At 35.2% G+C, this 20,063-nt stretch overlaps 3 protein-coding genes across 7 annotated transcripts in view; 2 read left to right on the top strand and 1 right to left on the bottom strand.

Moving 5' to 3' along the window:
- The window catches only part of LOC149798635 (acyl-coenzyme A thioesterase 9, mitochondrial-like), a 132,283-nt gene that overhangs the window by 86,292 nt on the left and 25,928 nt on the right, over positions 1 to 20,063 (bottom strand). For 4 of the 5 annotated variants that reach the window (XM_089957469.1, XM_089957467.1, XM_089957472.1 and 1 more), the window contains exons 2-3: positions 3,759 to 3,874; positions 7 to 52 (exon numbers count right to left, since the gene is read on the bottom strand). In XM_089957469.1, coding sequence (XP_089813595.1) covers positions 7 to 52; positions 3,759 to 3,873 — 161 coding nt within the window. In that variant the 5' untranslated portion in view covers position 3,874. Of the gene's footprint in view, positions 1 to 6; positions 53 to 3,758; positions 3,875 to 5,937; positions 6,079 to 20,063 lie in introns of all 5 variants that reach the window. The other variant, XM_089957468.1, reaches the window with a different exon arrangement.
- On the top strand, positions 8,013 to 8,861 carry LOC149798637 (uncharacterized). The gene has a single exon (XM_089957277.1). It carries the CDS (start codon positions 8,013 to 8,015, stop codon positions 8,859 to 8,861), a length of 849 nt encoding a protein of 282 aa, XP_089813403.1.
- On the top strand, positions 9,081 to 9,473 carry LOC149798636 (uncharacterized). Its single transcript, XM_089957276.1, has one exon. The coding sequence runs from the start codon at positions 9,081 to 9,083 to the stop codon at positions 9,471 to 9,473; it is 393 nt and encodes a 130-aa protein (XP_089813402.1).

Raw genomic sequence — 20,063 nt, 5'->3', positions numbered from 1 at the left:
ACCTACCCCCATACTCTTTGAACATCAAGTAAATGTATCAGCCATTCTCTAGCTGAAATCAAGAAAAAGATACACAGGATAATTCAAAAGGTAGAAACATATCTATTCACTGATTGTATTATCTGTACTTGCCCAAATATTTTATATAGCTGGAAACAGCCATTATTCACTGACTTTATCTGTACATTTATAGAGAAAACATGAACAAGTTATTCTGAGCAATACTGCAAGACATTAGGAGTGTAGTATTGCTCAGAAACAAATGTAGTACTTTTTATTATATAATGAATTTACTTTTCTACCTAAGACTGAATAATTAAAAGAACACTCAATAAGAAACAAAGTAATTGAATTTCTGCTAGATTCCAAAGTACTCTGAACTTGGAGGCACACCATGCACAAATTCATTCATTTAAAAAAGATATCTTGTTTTGGTCTACTTCACACTGAAATTTAGAGTCATACAATGAATCAGTGCACCTAGAAAAAACTTTTTCAATTGTTCTGGAATGGTGGGTTTTGTTTTCCTGTTGATCCAACTATATTCTGCTTTTCTAGTTGTGATGGACTTGCTTTATTAGCTCAGTCAATTCTGTACAATGTACATGCAACTGGAGGGACTGGTCTTTATGCAGCTGCACCTGTTTCTGTTCTGTCATTGATGGTTTGGAATCCAAATGAGGGAAAAATATGAAATCCAGCAAAAATAGGTCAAATTCAGCTGAGTGGATTCTGAGTTGTTTAAAAGATTTGCCATTTTAATAATACTGGCCACATTTTATTAGAAATTGGTATAGTCAGTATAAACTTGTAAACCCTTAATAAGAAAATACTTTCAATCAAATTTGATCAATTTCTGCTGATCGGTTTGTGAGAAATAGGCATTTAAATATTTGCTATTTTTAATAATGGTGGACTGGCATCATTTTCTGAAAGTCCTTGATAACAGCAGCATATTGTAAAGATTCTTTGAATTCTGCTGAGCATTTTTTCACAAGTAATTTAAATGTGTTCTGTTATTAGCATTGGTGGCCATATTTATTTATTAGCATCATTTATATAAATGGCAAGATGATTTTTGTCAATTTTTGGTCAAATTGTTTTGTAAGGGAAACATTTAAAGGTTTGTCTAGTTTTCAGTAATAGTGACCATATCTAAAGGCATATCGACATCAGTCTTATAAATTTTAAACTCCTCTATCTTAGGATGTTTTCTAATTTGTTTCAGTTCTGTTCGGCAGTTTTTGAGAAACTGTTTAAAGGTTTTACTAATTTTAGTAAATTTAACAGATCATCTGTATGAATTTGAACAGTTTTAATGCCAGGATGCTGGAAGTCATGGTAGCTCTGTTGATGGAATATCAGACTTCCTATCCTAGAGTTGTCGATTCAATACCCACCCAGGAAAACCCTGATAAGCTTCCTCTGTGTGCTCTTCAAAAACACACTTAGCTCCCATTTCCTTGGCATGATATTGCCAATAATATACTAAATGTACCATTAAATGCTCACTAACCATTATACAATGATGCTCTGTGCCAAGTTTGGTCGAAACTGGTCTGGTGCATTTTAAAATAAGTAGATAATAGCAAATGTTGATGGATGATTAATGGGTTTTAGCAATGAGGGCCATAGTTGAACAAAATTAAAAGTCTTGATGCCTTGATGTTTTCTGTCAAATTCGATCAAAATTTGTTAATTTGTTTGAGATGAAGTCTTTAAATACTTTCTCTTTCAAAGAATGGCGTCCATATTGGATGGTAGATTGGCATCATTTGTACAAATCTGAAAGCCCTTTATGACAGGATGCTCTATGCCAAATACAATCACAGGATGATTGGTGCCAAAACATAAAATAAATGGTCAAAAGATTCCTGAGAAGCATAAAATATACCAATTGTTGACAAATATACAACCCACGGTGGACACAGGCCTTAGTACAAGTACATTTGGTCATATGGCCAGGTGAACTATTAATTCAAACCCTACATGTAAAGTACCACTAATTATATCCTACGTATCAAGGTTCACCACTCGGTAGTAACAGTGTCTAAGAAACTGAGCTCAACATGAAGTTAAGATGTAAATCACTAATCATGAAATAGGTCACAGTGACAAAGATTTTAAATGAATAGTATAGTACTTTCCATTAACCATTTATACACAAAGTTGCATAAGATGTAATAATTAAACATGATGGTTTAATGCAAGTCACTAGAGTGTGAAACATTGGTCACATTAATGTAGGTTTGACTTAAGGGTGTAGGCTATTTTGGTATGCCTTTACCCCCGTTTTACAAAACTACAGTAATTGTACTAATATTAAGGAAAAAAAGAGAACTACACATCAATGTAGTTGTATAATTACCGGTGAAAATTCCCTGTTATCACAAGCCAGTTTCAGGGTTTTAATGATTAACTGGCCTGAATTTCTGTCACAAAACTTAAGAAATTCGCTGACTCTCAACATAGGAGACACCGAAACATCAAGCTTTCCACTGTGTGGAAAGTTATGATGTTTGTTCAGCTAAAACACAAAACTAAAATTGATTGATGTTGATCAATATGAAAATTTTAGCCTTTATTACTACCACTCTTCGCGAACATGTTTATGTACAATTAAATGTGCATACCTTTTTAAAAATATTACCTCAATTTGTAGGATCGCTTATATTATTGAAAATGAGTAACTCGTGAGCGCGTGATTCAACGTAAATAAAACAGATATTGAGGACTAGCTAAAATGTTAGCTGGAAGAATGCAATTTGGTTGAAACAATGAATAAAGCAAAATATGCATCTAATATGTTTGGGAATAAGTAAGGATTTAAGTGACGATATGCATGCTTTGCACTGTGTAAGTACTGTTCATTATAGTTCAGCATGGTCTCCCTGGTAAACTCAAGCGGCCCGCGAATTATGAAGTCTGTATTTACCTTGAATTAACTTCGTATTGGAGAAATTAGAAAATATGCATATGCAAAATAATAACAAAATCGATCATAGTACTGTGTAATAGTTTAATAATTGTCGGGTTACCGAAAGTTAATGTTTTTTTTACATGCCCATGTCTTAGGACACGGACAAAATTATTGCTTCATGTCCCAAGGTTTACAGCCATTACAGTAGTCAACAAAAAACCTAAAAATTGTCAAGTTTAGACATTAGCCCACGGATAAGCCAACCCCCCCTTTATTCCAGGCCTTTATTTTTTCCTAAATTATTCGGTTTATATGCGACTATATACGGTATGTCCTCTACATTAACAACATTAACTTACACACATTCTGTAAGTCAACAACTTATTGACATTTTTTTTTAAATTCTCGTTTACACACAGTAACAGTAGATTAAGCTTATCTAGGGAAAACTGTCAATAAAAATACACTTTAGTAATATTCAATACCACCTATCATATATTATATTACAGTATACAAATTGTCAATGAAAATACACCTTAGTGCCATCCAATAACACCTGTCACATACCGTAACCAATAAAGGTGGAAACATTAACAAAGTAAGATGTAATCAACTATATTCTGTTTAAATCATCAAATGAAGAAATAAGTTTAGCTAAATATAACTGTAACACTGACAAGATTCAAATATTAAAATTAGTCCATAGGCATGTACACATTTTCCATGATCAAATATAGATTCTGTTGAAATACAATACTGTGTGTCTCATAGTAAGATTATGATCAACAATATATATATATATATATAATTTTTAATTCATCTGTGTATTCATACTTACTTTCATCTATTGTTGGAGTCGTGGATCTTTTGGCATCAGTCAGAAGTTTTCTGGTGGTGCATATATATGACCTAATGGATGTACCATGCCATTTCAGTCTCTTGGGGAACAACATCCTGCCATGAGAATTTGGAATCATTAATCATGTACCAGCAATAAAATTGACAAAAAGCAAGAATATTTAGTGGTACAAATTTCAATATCACAACAAGCAATAGAGTCTAGACTTGCCTTCAACATATATGATATCTCACTGAATCTTCATTCAGGCCCTAACTAGGTTAAATATGTGAGAAAACTGGCAACTTTCTTGAAGCCAATTTAGAATTTCTTTATATATTCTCTCTTTCTTTATATATTTTGTAAAAGATCTCCCTGAAATGAAAAACAAATCCTTCCAGAAGCTAATATGCATGATATGGTGGGTTGGGATCTGTGGTACCATTAATGGCATATACACTGAGGAAGGGAGGAGATGAGAGGGGAAAGCAAGTGTTATGTATATTTGATTTGCATTGTTCATCATTTTAAAAAAATCATGTCTTATGGATAATTGTATTTTGTACTTTACCTTGTCCAAACTCAAGTTCACTGTGTTACTGACTGGAAACACTGATTATGTTTTTATTTTGGTAAACAAATTATACATTGCTAAAAAAAATCTGTTAGTGTGGGTTTAATATTATGATCAATATCAATAAAAGTAAACATATTTATTAGGGTCTGGGTCATGGTTATTGGAATTCCCCATTAAAAATACCTAGCCTTCCTGATGTTTACTACAGCCTTATTATAATTTGGTGTGTGAGTGTGTGTGTGTGTGTGTGTGTGATTTGGATTTTTAACGTAGCTTTAACAATTTTTTAGTTATATCACTATGATGTCTGCAGTGTGGCAGTTTATAGTGATATCTAGCACTGGGGCATCATACCGCAGACAGGTAGCATAATGTCCCACCCAGTCACATTATCCTGACACCAGGCCAATCAGTCCTAACACTAACCTCTTAATGCTGAGCGCCTAGCGAGGCAGCTGATAGTACCATTTTTGTAAGTCTCTGGTATGACTCGGCCGGGGATCGAACCCACGACCTCCCGCATCCGAGGTGGACACTCTAACCACTAGGCCACCAGAGCGGTTTATAATTTGGTAACAGATTTTATCTTGTTGAGAACCCAGAATGTTCTAGAATGGAAAATTCCATTAAGTCATAGTAGTTTCAGAAAATGCTAATTGTGCTCAGGGTCAAGCAAAAGACTTTATAATCTTGTTTACCAAAAAATTATTTATTTTGCTTTAGTATCTTTAGGCAGACTCATTTGTATTGTTATGTTCAGTATTTGATTTGGGCTAGAATTATGTAATCAAATTATTATTCTCTGGAATTGCAAAGTGCTCAGTAATATTCTTAAAAACATTAACTGGGAATTATAGTGAATTCAGACAGTTACATCTTGGATTATATTACTGTGACTCAGTAATGGACTGTTGTCACATCATTATGTCACAGTGCCACTACAGGCACATCAACACCTTCAGAGCTGGATCTTTAAGTCATACATCACTGGAATTTAATTAGAACTTTATTCATTTGGAATATTTTTGGATTTAATTTGCATAACTGTATTTAAACTTTAACTTAGTATTCTAGGGAAATAAATAACTGTTGAATTTTACAAAACATGTTGGTTTTTGCTCTTTTCTATTACTCAGTATAGGACCACAGAGAAGAGAGAGCTAGCCTATAGCAGACTAAAATTTGTCCTCTTATACTGCTAGCATAGTCTCACCATCAACAAGTTTGTTCAGATTCCAGGGTTATTTTAAGCTAGGACTAACATACACTGGCATGGGATTCTCTTTATCTACCCCACCAAATACCATCCATTCCCTAGGACTAACTTTATTTTCACTGGGATGAGATTCTTCCTATCTCATTACCTTTTGATGCGCATGAGGACACTTAGCAACTGAGATCAAAAGAAAAGATGGGCTTTCCGGGAAATAAGGCTTGTTAATGATACACATTTTGTAAACCACACTGCTTCACTTGACTGATATAGTCATACCACTATTGACATATACACAGAGGAAGAAGGGAGGAGGAAAAGGAAGTGTGAGAGAGAGAGAGAGAGAGAGAGAGAGAGAGAGAGAGAGGATAGGACAGATGTAAACCTGCCTTTTGATAATGCAAGTATAGTCACACCATCATCAAGTTTATTCCAATCCAGGATTATTTTGACTAAAATGCTGAGGGATGGGACACTCCTAATCTACCACATCTGTATCCTTTTCAGTATGTATATGAGGATACTAACACCTGAAATCAAAACAACAGCAGAGATTCCATGACATTCATGGGAAGTGAAAGCTTGCTTACAATACAGAACATATTTTGTAAGGCCAAGGCTATCTACACAAACATCATATATCTGACTTCATGTTAAAACATTTATGACCGCTCCAGCGGCCTAAGGGGTTAGAGGTCTGCCTCGGATGTGGGATGTCACAGGTTCAAACCCCAGCCAAGTCATGCTAAAGACATATAAAGCTGGTACTAGCAGCTGTCTCACTTGGCATTGGATCAAGAGGTTAGTGTTAGGACTGGTTGGCCCGGTGTCAGGATTATGCGACTGGGTGGGGCATCATGCTACATGTCTGCAGCATGATCTCCCAGTGCTAGACATCACTATAAAATGCCACACTGCAGACATTGTAGTGATATGACTGAAATGTTACTAAAGCTACATTAAAAATCAAACTCACATATACACACAAAGCATGCATTCCATCATTCTAAATGAATATGACACATCATCTGATATTCAGAACTGCTGTATATATAAATATATCTAAGGATATCTTTCCTTCAGCTAAACGACTATCCTGACAAATGGTGCACTGACAGAATCTTGATACTACAAGACCATTTAGAATGTGGTGTTGTCATTATAATGCATTCATTGGTTACTGTGTGGATAGTCTTTGCTACATTAGGTACATAGCGGTCATGCAAAAAGTCTTTGTTTAAATGGTCATTATGCAAACAGTCACTGTCACTTTGCAAACCATATTGCTGCACTATTTAATCATGTACAGAAAACACTGAAGCACACCATTTTATTTGCAAATGATGTAATGCATTATTATGGTGTCATCTGTTTATGCCTTCCAAGCAACAATATTGCTGGACAAATTTTATAAATCACTTTACTCTTAGAAGATTTGAGCTTGCCCCCAAAATATCATCTTTACTAGCCAAGATTCCGATAACCCTATCTACAGGGGCCCAGAGTGGCCGAGTGGTCTAAAGCGCTCTTCGTTACGGATCACTGCCATCTCACCTCTGTCTGCGTGGGTTTGAGTCTAAGATTCCGCCAATATGGGTATGTGAGAAGGCTTGCCAGTAGCTTCTCGTGGGTCGTTTGTTCTTCCCGGGTTCTTCCTCCACTATTAATATTGGCCGCCATGCATAGCCTATCTTGTGCTGAAAAATGGCGTTAAACCCCACAACAACAACAACAACCCTATCTACACCATGGCATATCGAACAGACATTTCTGTGCTTCAGGTCTGTGAATTTCATTGGATGTGGATGCCACAGTATCAAAACCTTTATTTATTGATTCATTATTTCACATGATACACTGTGTAAGTTCTATGTTGTAGTCTTTGTCAAGGTTAGTTCAGCATTTTCTTTTGTAGATGTGATATTGTGACTACATAATAGCTAAAGCAAGTTTTGACAAATATTTATGTTTTAACATATTATCAGTTACACTTTCTTCATGATATTTTTAAGGACATGGATTTGTCCGACATAGCCTCATGTCAGCAACTGAGTGGCGTCTCTTAATCAAAAGCCGGCTTGTTAAAGATTGTTTTGATTCATGCTGCCAATTTGAAGGTGATTTGGAGATAATTGTAGTAAACATAATTTGTGAGATTTCTGTTAAAGGTATGTTTAGAAATAAACCCATCTCTAATGATTGGCCACATGGATTCTCCAAAAGTGCTGTCATCTATTGCTCACATGGTAATTATATGGGCCTGATACATACCCGCTGTTTGGGAAATGGGCGCCTGCTTCTTGAATTTTTTGCAGAATTACAGCTCACCATCACAAACACCGTATTCCAGAAGAAAGACAGCCTGAAAACAACCTGAATGTATCCTAGATTGAAACACTGGCACCTAATCGATTATTTTCTAGTATGTCAGAGGGACTTAAAAGATGTCCTTCATACCAGAGGGATGCCCAGTGCAGAGTGCCACATAGATCATTGTCTTCTCCCATGCAAGCTCGGCTTACACTTCAAGCCCAGGCCCAGACAACAAAAAGGCACCCCGAGAAGGAAGCTCCAGGTAAAAAACCTGTTGTCAACAGACATCAAGGCAGATTTTCAAGAGAGCCTGCAGTCTAGACTTGAAGAACCTAATTTTCCGCCAGATCTACCTCCAGAAGAGATGTGGAATCACATCAAGGCTGCCATTCTGCAAACCTCAGAAGAAATCCTAGGATTCACCACTAAGGAAAACAAAGACTGGTTTGATGAAAACAACCAAGAAATCCAAGAACTGCTTGCCAAAAAGAGATCAGTATATCAAGCCCACCTCGCTCAATCATCCTGTCCGCAGATGAAAGCAGCCTTCCGCCTTATCTGCAGCTCCCTCCAGTGCAGGCTCCGAGACATACAAAATGAATGGTGGACAAAGCTTGCAGAAAGAACCCAGCTGTATGCTGACATTGGTGACTACAAGGGGTTCCTTTCTTTCCAAATACAGAGCCCCCTATGCAGTGCAGATGGCCAAAAGTTACACTCTGACAGGGAATCTATCCCGAACCGCTGGTCAGATCACTTCCACACCCTCTTCAGCACTAACCGCACAGTCCAGGAGGCAGTTATTAACAGCATCCCACAACAGCCACTAAAGATGGAACTGGATGAGGCACCCACACTGCAAGAGACTGTAAAAGCCATAGAACAGCTGAAGACTGGAAAAGCTGCAGGAAAAGATGGTATCCCACCAGAGATATGGAACAGAAGAAGCCCAGCATTGCACACCAAACTCCACGAGTTCTTCGTTTGCTGCTGGGAGTGAGGGAAACTTCCACAAGATCTCCGAGATGCAGTCATCATCACCTTGTAGAAAAACAAGGGGGAAAGGTCTGACTGCTCAAACTACCGTGGGATAACTCTGCTTTCCATTTAAGTCAAAATCATTGCTAGAGTGTTGCTGAACAGACTGGTGCCCACCATTGCAGAAGAACATGCTCCAGAGAGTCAATGAGTCTTCAGTGCCAATAAGGGCACAAAAGACATGGTGTTCATCCAGGAGAAATGCAGAGAAAACAAAGGACTGTACATCACATTTGTGGACCGGATGAAAGCATTTGATACGGTGAGCGGAAATGGACTGATGGTGAGCAGAATTGGATTGTGGAAAATCCTTGAAAAGCTCAGCTGTCCTCCAAAATTTCTTACCATGGTCATCCAACTACATGAAGACCAGCTTGGTCAGGTCCGAAACAATAATGACTTGTCACAGACCTTCCCCAACACAAATGGTGTGAAACAGGGCTGCATTTTAGCCCCCATATTGTTCTCAATCTTCTTCAGTATGATACTCCAAAAAGCAACAGAAGACCTTGATGACGAAGATGGCATCTATATCCGATTTCGTACTGATGGTAACCTCTTCAACTTAAGGTGACTTCAGACCCACACCAAGACATTGGAAAAACTGATTAGAGAACTTCTCTTTGCAGATGACGTTGCAGAAGCTTGCCAGCTCTTTGGTCTTGTGGTCAGCCTAAAGAAAACTGAGGTACTTCACCAGCCTGCACCCAAGGCTGACCAGACAGAGAGCTGAAAGTAGTCCATCAGTTCACCTACCTGGGCTGTGTAATCTCCTCTGATGTCAAGATCGACAAAGAAATAGACAACAGACTGGCCAAGGCAAACAGTGCCTTCGGCAGACTCTGTAAACAAATGTGGTACAATGCCAGTCTCAAGAGGAATACAAAGATCAGCCTCTACAGAGCTGTCGTACTGACCACCCTCCTATATGGTGCCGAATCCTGAGTCACCTACAGCTGCCACCTCTGCCTCCTTGAATACTTCCATCAGCGCTGTCTCCGCACAATCCTCATTATCCACTGGAGTGACTTTGTCCCCAACACTTAAGTCCTCAAACAAGCAAGGATCACCAGCGTTGTTTAAATCATTTTATTTAATACCAAATCATTTGGAATTTAAATTCATGGTTTCATTTGTTGAGTTAAATCATTTCATTTTTGACTTCATCATTTTATTAATACTACGTCACTTGGAAGTAGATATCATCATTTTCTTTTGTTCTTCAAATCATTTAATTTCATACTAAGTCATTTCATTGAATACCACGTCATTTGGAATCTGAATGCATTATTTCATTTTTGGTCCAATCATTTCATTTCATAATACACCATTTCATATCATGCAATATCATTTGGAATCTAAATTCATCATTGCATTTGTTCGGTTAAATCATTTCATTTCACACTACATCATTCATTTAATACCATATCATTTGGAATCTAAATTCATCATTCAGTTTTGTTCATTAAATCATTTCTTATGACATTTCATCATTTGGAATCTGGATTTATCATTTCATTTGCTGGGTTAAATCATTTGATTTCATACTACATCATTTGATTAATGTAATTTTGACGATGATGGCTGCACATACAATTCGCTAAAAATTTAACAGAAACTGATATTATTTTCCAATCTTCTAATTGGTTTGAATAAACCTAAAACAACCTTTTTGGCAACTTGATAAAAAAATATCTTAAATTTGGCACCATTTTTAAAAAAAGTATCACTGCCCTTCTCTGCCCCCATTAGCTTGTGCCACTAAGTTAGTCTCATTCAACCAGACTTGGATGGCTCACTGGGATCTTTGCTATGCAAAGGTCTAGTAGGTCTGGTAAAAAAGTTTTTTTTTCTCATAATGCCTGAACAAGGATTTCATTAAAACTGGAAAATAAATATAATTGACTAAGGAGATGGGATGTTGCCATACATAATAGTGATGACATTTCACTAGTTGACTTCAACACACCTGCATCAGCAGCAGTATAAAATTATATTAAATTTTAAATATTCTTTTCGTTTTAAAGACTGTTGAAAATATGTTTAGAAAAGTGTTGATAGGAGCTGATGTCTCGTAAGTTTTGGTTTACCAAAACCACCATCTATCTGTAGCAGAGACCTTGGGAGAGAAGTATATTCATCCGACAAAACGAATTCATATTTTCCGATACAAATGCAGTAACCTTTTTATTATATGCTATTTTTTTTAATTATACCTAATGCTTAATTATATTAACAAAATACACAACAAGAAATAAAAAGAACTGAAAGTACGACGTATTCCAAACTATATACACAAGCGTAGATTCATCATTACACAATAACAACATTATTAATGCGTACATAACTCCGCCCAGATAAATTTGAACTTAGTCACGCGCTCGAGATAACTTTTGAAAGAAAATAGCGCGTCTAGATAAAATTGAGATTCGGAGTCATATTGTGAATGAATGCGCATTGCAACAACTTTTCCATTTGATCTGGAATTAATAGATTTTGTTATTTTTTTCGATTCGACGAAATTTCGTGATTATGGACTGGATTTATATGACAATTCCACATGAAATATGTCGGATTGAAGAAGCGAGGGAGAAGCGTGCTGACATCTGCAAGTGTGTTTCTGTTTCTGTCATTGAATGTTTGAAATCATAATGCGGGAAAAATATGAAGTCTTTCAATTGCAATTATCAAAAAGACGCTATGGAATTTAATGCTTATTTCATTTTGAGTGCAGTAAGGAGGATGTAATTGCACCTTTTTCTAAATTACAGAACAATTTCGAAATGTGTAATCAAGATTGAGAACCTATGACATGGCTAATGTAATTCGGATTTGCAGAACTAAGAAAGCACATTTTGAGGAAATTCAGGATGTAAAACTGTAAGTGTACTTTTTGCCATTCTTATCACCAGCTAAAGAAGACAGTTTATGTCTTGACACTTGTATGTTATTTGTAAGGCCCTTTCTTGCGTCTATTGTACAGCTAGCCTAAATCCGAAACATTGTATCAAAAAGTTAACGCGGAATGTGCCAAAGCAACCGGTATATGGCAGTCCACGAAATAATTGCTTTACTTCATTCAGAAACAAATTTAAACAACCACAACGTAAAACGCCTACTACGCGAGTGTACATGATTTGTTTCCAAATCAAAAGTGCTGGTGTCTGCGTCCATTGTTTGTTTACAATAGAAAGTAGTTCCTTTATGCACGTGAATGCAATATGAAGGTGTGCAATATCATAAAATACTGAACGATTCTGACAATGTAAAGTTAATGGAGAAAAAAAATGAGCATATAATAATATTTGTTATTGAAGAATAACTGAAGAAGGCGTTCTATACTATTTATTAAATACAAGACATCAGTACAGCTAGGAAGGGGAGAAAAGACTGCCCTGAATGTATTTTTCTCATGGAACTTAAGCCCTTCTGAATATATAAACCAGATGTTGGTGTCTGTCATTTCTAATCCAGTGTGGATTATCTGATTACCTTTACTGTAAAGTGATATTTTAAAGCTAATTAGATTAAGGCTTACACTACAGGAAACAAATTACATCCTATTCATTGTCGTTTCTCTTCAAAATAATAGCCTATTTATATAAAATGTTGAACTTGTACTAATTCATTTTACTAGTTCGGCTTGGTTTGGTTAACATCACATGCCTTTTAGTGGCATTCTTACCTTGAATTTTGTAAAGTCAGCTAATATAAACCGACCTAGTTGCTCTGCTGAAATGCTGACAGAAAGAGTACAAAGGAATGTGTTTCATTTCCATAGCCCGATGCATAAATATTATAGCTTTTCAAAACCATGCGCAGAATAGGCCGACATATCACGAGTAAGTAAAACACAGGATTAGTAACCCGTTTGTCCAAAATTAGTATTTATTTTGAACAGAATATTCTGGTGACAATTGTCTCTTTTCATATGGCAGACGTTGCAGTATTTCATTTTCGTCAATCGGTCGAATTTGTTATGAGTTTTGCGCCAGTATTGAAGACGGAAACCTTAGATGCACAGAAAAGCCCGACAGCGGTGTAACCTATATCACCCACGTCTGCTTCCTATTTCTCATGTTATGTACTTGGTTTATCAAGCAACTCTTTCTGGAAAGTATCTTTTTTGTTTTGATCCAAAGCCCACTCATAGGAAAAAAGAAATTCGTCCTTTGAAAGGAATGATCAGATCAAAATGTTTCTGTTCATGAAATTTATGAAAAATTTATTAAAGATTTTGATATTTAATTGTTTGAAGATGGGGAGGACCTGTGATTTTTTTTTGCGGGGTGGGGTGGGGTTGGGTGGGGTGGGGGTTACAATTCCTGTCCACAAATAGCTTGAATTTTTTTGGCTTCAGTATATCGAAAAAACAAAAACAGGAACCTGTTATATCCATTTTATTGCCTTACTTCAGATGTGCACTCATAAAAAACTGCAAGCTTCTCAGGGTTATTTTCAACTTCATGAACTTAAAAGTAAAATGTACAAAAACGAAAGAGCCAATAAGGTTTTTTCTTAAATTTTATTTATTTCGTAAATTTATTCATTGCACTTTCAGTAGCTAGTAATTTCTAGTCTGGTAAAATTCGTTTTCCCAATTTCAATAACTGCTAAAGACAGTGTACTTTGGATTAATTCAGGCACTGCACTGATGGCCTAAGTAGCTAGAGTTTTCGCCTTAGATGCGGGAGGTCGCGGGTTCGAATCCCGGGCGAGTCATACCACAGACTTATAAAAATTATACTAGCGGTTGCCTTGCTTGGCACTCAGTATTAAGAGGTTAGTGTTAAGACTGGTCGGCTTGGTGTCAGGATAATGTGACTGGGTGGGACTTCATGCTATATATCTGCGGCATGATGCCCTAGTGCTAGACATCACCATAAACTATCACAATGCAGAAATCAAAGCGATATGACTCAAACTGTAAAAGCTACGTTAAAAATTAAAAAAAAAACACACACACACATTAATTGAAACTGGTGTTTTGAGCACACTGAAGCGGTCATTTTTAGTTAGCTGTGTGCTTAGATCATGTACAATTTTCACAAGTACAATATCCAAATAAATGTCAGCCACATGAAAGTAACATAGAGGTATGCCAACATTATCTCCACTGTACATGTTGCAAATGCAAACAACTTCACCTTACTCCTGTCACTCTTCAAGAAATTCATATTATTCACAGAGCGCCCCTTTTCATCGATTTTCTCCATTCGGTGTCAATGTGATTAACAGCTACATCGATAAAATAGTTCATAAATTTTACATTAGGACAGCGACAATTTTAAAATTTAGCGTGCACATGTCATGCTTCAAATTGTGTGCTTTGTCAAATTAATGACTTTGTTCGTGCGAACATGAAAAGTGTTTTATTTTTTTAACACATTTTAGACGTGGATATATACTGTTGAGGCAGGGTTTTACTGTAGAAACAATACATGGCAGTTGTATCTGACTGACTTGAGAGCATAACATCTTTAAACAAAATATTATATTTGATTTCGAGTTAACTGTTGCGAATCTATGGGCCTAAACAGATGAAGTGAAATCAACAGCCTTTGTATAATTAAATAAATAATTTATTTCCATAGAATAAAGTGAAAGTTTAAGAAATCCCAAATAATGCTAAATGTTCTACTACAAGTCAAATGTATAGAATGTTCCGAGTGAATTCCAATAATCCTGATTGTGAATATTTACCAGTAGTCTTGATGTATCAGAATGATGTAATATAGAATGAATTCACATTGATTTAAACGTGTTTTATTGCCATAAATGTTTACAAATGGTGCCGGGCTACAAGTTCTCACAACTTAGAATAAACCTTTTCCTAAAATCAATGACATGTACATGCATGTAAATTAATATGATTTCTTACAATAATAAAAAGAGATATGGTTTCAACCAATATATTTGAGAGAGAGAGAGAGAGGGTGTGTGTGTTAATACATTAATCACTTAACTATCAATTAATGATTGTGGCAGAATCTGGGCATTAGTACATAGACAAAAAAAAATTAAGTCGCTAAAAATGAAGAAAATCATGTCTTTATTTATTAAAGTTAAAATTATCTGTAATTAAGTAGAGGAATCAAATTGTGAATACTCCGTAATTATGTAAGTTGTTTCATGTCTTAATATACGTTTGGAACAAGCCAAATAAATGACTATTAACATTCGCTGTAAAGTCAGATGATCCGGATAATAATTTATTTTAAATTGCTGGTACATGGAGATGATTTAGATTCTGAACCAATTTCCTACGATGTTCAATATAGCATTTGCAAGTAAATATGTAATTGTATGCATTTTCTGTATCATAACCAAACTCACAAAATGGACTTTAAATCATTGCCTAAATCACTACAATTATTTCTAATTCTAGTATAATGAATGTATAATTATTTGTTTCCAAGGAAAACATGGGTGGACACTTGTTTCGCCTTGGTCTCTATTTTACTTCTGAACATTGAATAATTACTTTCACTTTTTAGAGAATCTTGAAGTGTGTTCCAAACAAAGTATAAGAATGAGTTTCTTGAGTCTGACATTAATGCGATTAAATGTATTCCTATTTCTAAGATTATGTATGTTTGTCTCACCAGCCAGTGGTCAGTTATCAGCAAGATAAGCAGGAGAGTCTCCGGATACACTTTTATGAAGGTACATGTAACACAGTTTATGTAACTTTCCTCTCTCTGCAAAGGCAGACCAAACAGTTGCTTCATAAATTTAATGACAGTGTTCACTTCAAGTAAGCCCAGTTACAATTCCACCTCCTTCTAGTTGTAATTTTTCTAACTTGAGCAGTTTTTTTCGGCAGAACAATAATCCCAACCAACATCAGCGTATTCTAATAAGATGTATGTACTGTATATCGTTTCTAACGTCTTTCGGCTAACGTATATTTAAATGTTTTAGGGCAGTTATCATTTTTGAGGTTCTTATAAATATATACTATCAATATAAATTCACGTTATTCCCAAAGTAGTTTTTTAGTCCAAAAAGTCAATCATCATTTTGTAATTCCAATGAATAATTTAAATAAATGATTCCTCTCAAATTATATTTGAACATAACTAAATACTCTGACCAAGGATTTCCAAAGACAGAAATGAAACACGAGTGAAGACTTTGTTTAAAAACCTAGGTATTCTAATTTTATTTATAGACACAATAGAATATACAGGATGTAGATCATTTTAAAAGGAAAATTTCATCATTCGTAAATAAATTTAGGCCTTGAATCAGAATTTGAATAAACATCTTGTATGCCATTTATAATCATGACAAAAATTAGGAAAGCAAAATACGATGTTATGTATACCCATATAATTTATAATTGTAGACTGTAATGGCCATTTAATAAATAACATACACAACAGCTAATTTTGTTCATGATTGTGAATTTGTGCTTTAAAATCATGTCAGTTTGTTTGGTTAGAGTGTATAATATCAAAGTATATGGTCTAACTGGTTTCAGATTGGTTGGTTCTTAAAAATTAATTGAAAGACCTGACTTTGTTTACAAGTTACTATGATTTGGAAATGAACTTGTGACCTTCATCTGGTTCTGTTTTGTGTCTTATTTTGTCTTTAAGGGTTGTTTATCTGAGAATTAATCATTCCTATCTTAAATACACGTAGCCATATCAGTGTTGTAGTTTCGTTCAGTTATTTTTTTAGAGGAACTATTTCTTTCAATTATTCCTTTTTAATTACAAGGTGCTCATATACTCTAGGATAAAATCACTATTTTGGGATTATTGTGAATTCATTTAAAGACATTCTAGATTATATCATTATGATACATATGACTGTTGGCACACTGGCAAATTCAAGATCATTGGCACATCTACACATTCAGGATTGGAATTCATTCGGAACACCACTGGAACTCAATTAGAATAATCATTACTTGTGATATAACTTTTAGGACTATTTGTGATTTAATTCACAATACTGTTATTTATTTAAAAATAGTCGCTTTGTATTCTAGGGAAATAAATTATTTGTTGAATTTTACAAAACTCGTCGGTTTTAGCTCTTTTCTCTCAATTAGCTCATTACCACAGGTTCGTAACAATAACTGTGATACGAGTTAGTTAAAATTCCTATTAAAAATAATTTATCACGATATTTAACCAAGATTTTGTTTCTTGAAAAGGTGTACCGTTTTGTTATAGAGTATTACAGGTATATCGTACTATGTGGGTTATACATAGCAACATGATATGTAAGTTTGGTCCATGGCAGTTTCCATGATTCATAGAGAAAACTAGGTGTAAAAAGGTAAGACTTAATATCATCGTTTTGCTGTTTGGAATTCGCTTTTAGGCATTTCTTGATGGTACCGTATTTATTGCATAAATATACACTGGATGGTCTACATTTGACACATATTAAGATCTGTCCATCCTGATATGGAGGAAGAGAGATTAAGGGAGGGGGAGAGATAAGGAGAAGGAAAAAAATGTAGGCCTAAATATGGAGATTTAGGTTTGAAAAGCATGCATTATGGCAAATAAATTTCCTAAATGGGAAACAAAGTAGTTTTAAAAGTGATATTGACACTACGGCCATATAATTTTTTCCTCACTGATATATTTCAGTATCTCATCATAAAATAGCTAATAAAATAAATGTTCTCCAAGATAAGAAGAGAAAAAAGTCAGGCTCAAAGAAAATCAGGGCACCGAACTCCTACTACCACTCCCCGCCCCGTTAGCCCTCAAAAATTATTTCATTGTCAGTCTATACCTAAGTGTTACGTATATCTGATTTAATTCATATTTTCTTTACTTTAATTGTTTGTCAGTTTTAAATTTTTTATTCTATTATATGCTATTAGAATGTAAATTTATTCACTAGAGATGATACTTCTTCAGAAAATTGTTTGACCTTAACTGTTAGTTTATAAACACAACGTATTTATCTAAATTCTGAGCTTGTTTCAGAACTTGTAGCTACTTTCATAAACAAGTTCTATTTTATTTTAAAATGATTGGTTGTTTCCAAGGTCATGATAAGATTACACTTAAGATGTAAACAATTTTTTAATTTTTTATTTCTTGGAGTAAAAATGATTGGTTTTCGTCAGGGTCATTTTTGGTGTACGCGACAGAGACACGATCACGTGACCGCCCCTTCGATTTCACAATTACGGCTTTTCCATTACGCGCATTTGTTAGTTTTAATAGAGATGCTTTAAAAGAGACTTTTCAGTTTTGGTCTTTTTACAGTGATAAGTTATTTTGTTGTAGCCAGATTTATAGTTCTAATTTTCTTCAGATCATTTGGATTACAAAAGGATTAATTCTTTTTTCTCTGGAAATATTTTGAGGAGTGCTCACACAGAAATTTTGGAAAGAGATTGCTTACAAATTTAATTTGGATTTCCAACACCGGAATGCCATTATTTGTATTTCTACAAGGAACCGTAGATAAGCACAGTACTCATCCATCTTTGATTTTCCAACAGGATTCGAACTTGAAATTATTAGAACATTTATTACTCTTATTCACCGCAAATATTGGTGTTCGTCCTGTTCTCCCTGGAAATGAAAGATGTCTTGTACAATATTTTTCGTTAATTTCGTGCCATTACGCACGCAGGCGTGCGGGCACCCTCTCCTCCTGCCGCACTAACGTAAAACCTAAACCTTTAAACAACTCAAAACCGGTCCGAGTCATGTGAATTTATTTTGTCTTTCTTGTCCAAAAGATATCTATCCCTCTCTAGTTTTAAGGCGGGCATAGTCGAAACACCTATTTATCGATTTCATAAGACACGCTTCTTTGCTCACGAAGCAATGCTATCTAGTACAGAAGATCTTTGTGTACCGGAAATCGTTTCTAACCTTATGAAGGTGCCCGCACAAGAAGATAAGGAGAGAAAGAAGCGATAGCTTTACCTTAAATAATTTAATTTTGAATACATAGGATCACAATAATTTATGTTATAAACTGTACTTCAGAAAAGCAGTATTTAGTGGAACAGACGAACATAAGCTAGAAGAGAAAATAGCACTGATACAGAATGTAATATAAATATGTAGCCCTTTGACCAGGATGATATTGATTACTCTTGGATACAACCTTGCGATAAGATGATTGCAAACATTGCATACCTTAATTCCGGGTCAGGTATGCTTAAAATATTTTAAGCAAAAGCCTCACTCAAGCTCAAAGCAATAAGTCTTAGAATATTATAACTTTGATTAAAATGAAGTTAGATTAGTAGAACTTTCAGGATCTTCTAAGCTTCGATTAGTTTTTTTTGACTGCTAAACTTCGATTACGATGATTTTATCCGGGTATAAGTTTGTTGTTTTGAGCGTATTCTCGAGCTTCTTGCTCGACACGATAGGAAAACATGGTGATTAGTCTTCTTTGCTTTCCTGTAGTCTTTATCTTATTAGAAAACCCGACCATTTTGATCTAAGTTTAATGTGGAACATTGCAAGGACTCCCAAGTCCGATCGGTAAAATGTAATGAACAAGCACTTGTACCCAGTACGCGTAGTTTTATCAAACACAGGTTGATATAACTGACATACAACTAAGTAATGCGATAGTTGAAAATCTATAAATTTAGTACTTGACAAGCGAAATGTGTAATCTATTTCACTTGAGAGATAAAAACCGTATATCAAAGATCCACTTGTAAACTTTCACGTGCAAGATAGTGTTGGTTTCCAGGAAGAAGGTACTCTTAAGGTCTGATCATAGCCAAGCATTCTAATGTGCAGAGTGTATAACAACACCGATATGCAACCCATTACATGGTATCGATGACATTAACACATTCTTAAATGTGTGGACGAAGCTTTAGAACTTGCCCAGGAAATTGTTTATTTTATACAACATGATTCCACCTTTGAATTTAAAATCCTTTGAAAAGGATGTGTTAAATAGTACACATCACCTTTGTTTTAATGAGAGAGAGAGAGAGAGGAGTCATTCAATTGATATAAACACAATGTGCTTCTGAGATCAGATGGGAATGAAATTTACTTATGTTTATGTACTGTTATTAGTATCTGACCTTTTCCATGCTTGTTGGATAAGCTGAAATACCGATATTTATTAACGATACATATTTTATCCAAACAGAATTACATGTATGTCATGCATGCACCTGCATGTAAATATTATCACA

The sequence above is a fragment of the Sinohyriopsis cumingii genome, chromosome 5, assembly GCF_028554795.1.
Source record: "Sinohyriopsis cumingii isolate HCF-2022 chromosome 5, ASM2855479v2, whole genome shotgun sequence".
In the NCBI taxonomy this organism is placed as follows: domain Eukaryota; kingdom Metazoa; phylum Mollusca; class Bivalvia; order Unionida; family Unionidae; genus Sinohyriopsis; species Sinohyriopsis cumingii.
The sequence above is the reverse complement of the archived record's forward strand: the minus strand, read 5'-3'. Positions and strand labels throughout refer to the sequence as shown.

Coding starts and splice junctions, on each gene's coding strand:
- LOC149798637 (XM_089957277.1), top strand. CDS start 8,013: ATGCCCAGTGCAGAGTGCCACATAGATCATTGTCTTCTCCCATGCAAG.
- LOC149798636 (XM_089957276.1), top strand. CDS start 9,081: ATGGTGTTCATCCAGGAGAAATGCAGAGAAAACAAAGGACTGTACATC.